General features: G+C 33.9%; 1 protein-coding gene across 1 annotated transcript; it reads left to right on the top strand.

Moving 5' to 3' along the window:
• The first annotated feature begins 998 nt into the window (after positions 1–998).
• Positions 999–2,677, top strand: LOC107769865 (GRAS family protein RAM1-like). Its single transcript, XM_016589118.2, has one exon. It carries the CDS (start codon positions 1,059–1,061, stop codon positions 2,454–2,456), a length of 1,398 nt encoding a protein of 465 aa, XP_016444604.2. The 5' UTR covers positions 999–1,058; the 3' UTR covers positions 2,457–2,677.
• The last annotated feature ends 2,066 nt before the right edge of the window (positions 2,678–4,743 follow it).

The raw sequence follows: 4,743 nt of genomic DNA, 5'->3' as shown, positions 1-4,743 counted from the left end.
ATCTGCCAAAGTTTCTTTTTCCCCTTCATTAGTTTTAGACTTTCAGCAACCATACATATTGAACTTTCAATTTGACTTCACACAAAATTTGAATAGAACACTTCACAAAAAAATAAAAAAATAAAAAGATAGATATTTTTGTTGTTTTCTGAAACGCAGTCGCCCCTCGCATTTCACAAGAATTATAGAATAAGAAAAGTTGCAATAAAATGGAATCTAGGAATATATTAATAAAATTGACAGATAAGGACAACTTAATTTAATGTGGACTTCAACTAATATCTTAGACTATATGATAAGATTAATTAACGTGGGATAAGGCCAAAAAAGCAGTTCTTAATTGTCCATAAAAATGGAAAACCTATTAAGGCATTTGGTAGAAAGCATCTAGAAGGAGGAGGAAATGTGTCTTGTTGTTACACCAAAGACTTGTCTTTATGAGGACGGTAGGTTTGATATATAATTTTTTCACTTGTTTTTGTCTCTTTCAAGTTGGCATTTGTTTGCTTTCCGAACAACCAAAAGTAAGCAAAACACAAAAATTAAAACATCACTATATATATGATACACAAGTGTGGGGAATGGATAATATCTCTCAAACTTTCAATAGATTCAAATATGAGGGGGGAAAATCCGTAGTAGGATGCATTTTTATTGGCTTTATATAATACGAATTCAGATTAATCGGATCAGTAACTCCGAATATCAAATAATTAAAGAAAATAAAATATAGCATAATATGAAGGAAAAAACAAATAAGTTTGGACTTGACATTGAACACTTTATTTTTCTAACAAAAAGATACCCTTCAATCCTTCGTATTAATTAAAAAAAAAAAAGATTATTACAATCGAATACTCTTTATATAACAGCCCCTTGTCCTACAACTCTTTTCACAAAATGACAAGAAAGAATTTTCCAAGATAATTTAATCCCCATTATCTTACATTTTCCCCTTATATAAAGCTGCCTTTTGGTCCTCCCATAAAACGGCCCCTCTCTCTACACTTTTCATCTTCCTCTTAATTAGTTCATCTCTTATCAATATACAAATAAAGATGGGAGATATTGTTGATCAAGAAGAAGAGTTGTTGTGCCTTAGACTTGCTATAGTAACAAATTCATGTTGTGAGAGGAAAAAGATCAAGAAGAGAAAGAGGAAGGAATTAGCTTTCATCAACACTTGGGATTTAAATGAAAGTAATTATTGTGAAGGAAAAATATTTAGGCTTTTGGAGTTAAGAGAATCCATGCTAAAAATAGATGTAAAGAAAAAAGCTAGTGTGGTTGAAGATGGAAAAGTTCTTCATCTAATCCATTCATTGCTTATTTCTGCCACAGCAGTTGATGAAAATAGCTTTGATTCAGCTGTAGAAAATCTTCATGAATTATACCAAAATGTTTCCTTACTTGGAGATTCTGTCCAAAGGGTTGCTGCCTATTTTGCTGATGGATTAATAGCGAGGTTATTAACGCGAAATTCGCCTTTTTATGACATGATAATGAAGCTTCCTACACAAGAAGAAGAGTTCTTGGCTTTCACTGAATTCTACAAGGTCTCTCCTTTTTATCAATTTGCTCATTTCACATCTAACCAAGCCATTCTTGAAGCATTTGAAAAAGAAGAAAAAACCAACAATGGACTCTTGCATGTTATTGACTTTGACATATCCTATGGATTTCAATGGCCTTCTCTTATTCAATCTCTCTCTGAAAATGCAGCCACACCTAATAGAATCTCTCTCAAGATCACTAGCTACGGAAAAACAATCGATGAATTGAGAGAAACCGAGACAAGGCTTGTCAGTTTTGCAAAGGGTTTTCGAAATTTATCTTTTGAGTTTCAAGGGGTTTTAAGTGGATCTAAACTTAGTAACCTAATAAAAAGGAAGAATGAAACATTAGCTATAAATTTGATCTTTCATTTGAACTCATTAAGCAGTTATTCCAAGGTTTCCCACACGTTGAAAGAAGTCCATAATCTTTGCCCTTCAATTGTCACCATAGTGGAACAAGAAGGATGCAAAAGCCCTCAAAATTTCTTGCCAAGATTCATGGAGTCATTGCATTATTTTGCAGCCATGTTTGACTCATTGGATGATTGCTTACCAATTGATAGTATTGAAAGATTGAGCATTGAAAAAAACCTTCTTGGAAAAGAGATCAAGAATGTGTTGAACTATGAAAAAAATAACAATTTCTTATCAAGATATGAGCAAATGGAGACATGGAAAGGAAGAATGGAAAGCCATGGATTTTTAGGACTTCCATTAAGTTCTAAGAATATAATGCAAGCAAAGTTGCTTTTGAAAATCAGAAGTCATTCTTCCCCAATACAACTTGATGGAGGAAATGGAGGGTTTATGATATTTGAAACGGAAGATCCAAGAGCTATTTCTCTAGCATGGCAAGATTGGTCTATTGTAACTGCATCTGCATGGCATTGTGTACTGTAGAAACTATTCTAACATTAGTATTCAATTTTTTTTCCTTCACTGTGAAAAAATATATTGGAACTTCCTATATATATATATATATATATATATGGAGACACTTAAGTTGCCATGATTTTTTATTTAGACACCTCAAGTAAACTTTTTTCCGATTGAACACCAGTAGTAGTAGATCCAAAGTGTACCAATCAGACATATTTCGCTAACAATAATATGATTGATAGCGTGAATTGCACCATATAAAATGTTCTTTGCCTTGAATCTTGATGTTTCTGGCCGCAAATAATATAAAGATTGTGCTAAGTTTACCACTTTTAATTAGCTACCAACTTGGAAATTTGATTATGTGCATAAGATAATATATATGGTGAATAATAAGAACATGAGAACAATACTTTTTATAACACTCAAAATTTGAAAATAATTTCCTGTAAAGCATATCTCAGATCACAATATGATCATTGATCATCAACAAATGGCCTGTGATTTTTGTTGAATTGTGTTACCTCATTTAAAAATTTAAGTTTTTTTTTTGTTTGTAGGCGAGATATTATTATTATGCAGGAAATTAAAGAGAGTTAGTACAGTCCCAGACTGATTTTAATGAAACAGTCCCTAGTAACTCTTTGCGAAAAGTAGAGAAAGCAAATAAAGGTGATTCACTCCAGAAGTGGTCTTCATACTCAACGTTAGTATGTGAGTTACAGCTGCTCCCAAACTGTGGTACTGTGTGCGCCACTTGATGTCCTTCACGGTAGACATGCCTAACATCCGGGTGGCCCAATGCGTCGACCAGGAACCTGCAATCATGGAGAAAATTAGCATTAGCTTTGTTGTGAAAGTTATCTTGTAATAGGTAGAGTAATACCTGGCAATCTGTTTCCACTATAATTGGTATTTGATTTTTTATGAAAGGAAGTTCCAATCCATTTAGTAGGGCAAGAATTTCTCCTTGGATGGGTGATGAGGCCATTATGTGACAGGAGAATCCATCAATCCATTTTCCTTCGGAATCTCTGATGATTCCACCTGATCCTTCATTGTTGGAGTTTTTCTTTTTGGTGTGCACCATCTATATTGAGTTTATAAATATTTTGTGGTGGAGGTGTCCATTTTATTGGAATTTTTGTGGTTAAGAGTTTTTTGAAGTTATGATCTGATAGTCAAAGGTATTCCATTGCAAGCGTAACTGTTTTTGAGCTGTAAATTTTGGTTGAGCAGTTGTTGAAATAATTATAATTAAGATTGAGCCAAATATGTCAAAGGATAATTGGGGTGATAACAGCCAAAGGTATTGATGTGTTATTGGGTAGGAGGATACTCGTAGTGGAGGTACAAGTATCTTTTATCCAATCTAGTTGGTTTGATGTTGGGTTGGTGATGTTTAACTCTACCCATATTGTACTGTTCATAAGGCAATGAAGAATATGTGGTTTATGTTTTCCTATGTCCCACAATATTTGCAGGAGTTACATTTGATTATTTTTTTTTGGACAGAATTTGGCTTTTATTTCATCAAAAAATTGTCTTTACATTCCCAGATTAACCACTAATCTGCTATTTACTATTACAAAGTAAAACTATACTATACTGACATTAATTACAAGTTGCTATACTAAGGAATATTTTTTAAATTCTCCAATTCTGCTCGCCATTTGATCTTCTTTCTGCCTTGTATGTGTATATGTATTGCAATTTCCTTGCAAAGTTCATCTATGTTGTATCTTCCTTTGTTAAATCGCATCGAGTTCCTTTCATGCCAGATGTAGTAGACAACCATTGCAAACAATGTTGTGATCATTTCTGCCCTGCAATCTTTCCTCTTTGTCATACTGCTTATCCATTTCAGTTCATGCTGCCAGCTTCCTATCGCCTCACATTGCCCATACATATCAACACTCTTTCCCATAGAATGTTTGTACTTGGACAACCAAAGTATAGGTGATCAAATATTTTCACAGTCTTTGCACAGAACACACATTCTAACTGAACTTGAATACCAAACTTGGCAAGTCTATCCACAGTTGTTATCCTTTGGTGGATAGCCAACCATAGATGGAACTTGAACCTAGGATGAATATGTGCATGTAGATGAATACTCTTCCAATCTACTTTGGGGAATTGAGGCTGCAATTGGACATAAGCTTTATGTATCTGAAATTTGCCTTGCTTCACAAAGTTGTCTAGTGTGTTTATGAGATTGTTATGAATTGACCTCAGCTTCTGTACTTCATCATTTGCCTCTATGATCTTCCTCACCACCCATGCTGCTGTTTTGGGTGTGCTTACC

The sequence above is a fragment of the Nicotiana tabacum genome, chromosome 16 (assembly GCF_000715075.1).
Source record: "Nicotiana tabacum cultivar K326 chromosome 16, ASM71507v2, whole genome shotgun sequence".
NCBI lineage: Eukaryota > Viridiplantae > Streptophyta > Magnoliopsida > Solanales > Solanaceae > Nicotiana > Nicotiana tabacum.
The sequence above is the reverse complement of the archived record's forward strand: the minus strand, read 5'-3'. Positions and strand labels throughout refer to the sequence as shown.

Coding starts and splice junctions, on each gene's coding strand:
- LOC107769865 (XM_016589118.2), top strand. CDS start 1,059: ATGGGAGATATTGTTGATCAAGAAGAAGAGTTGTTGTGCCTTAGACTT.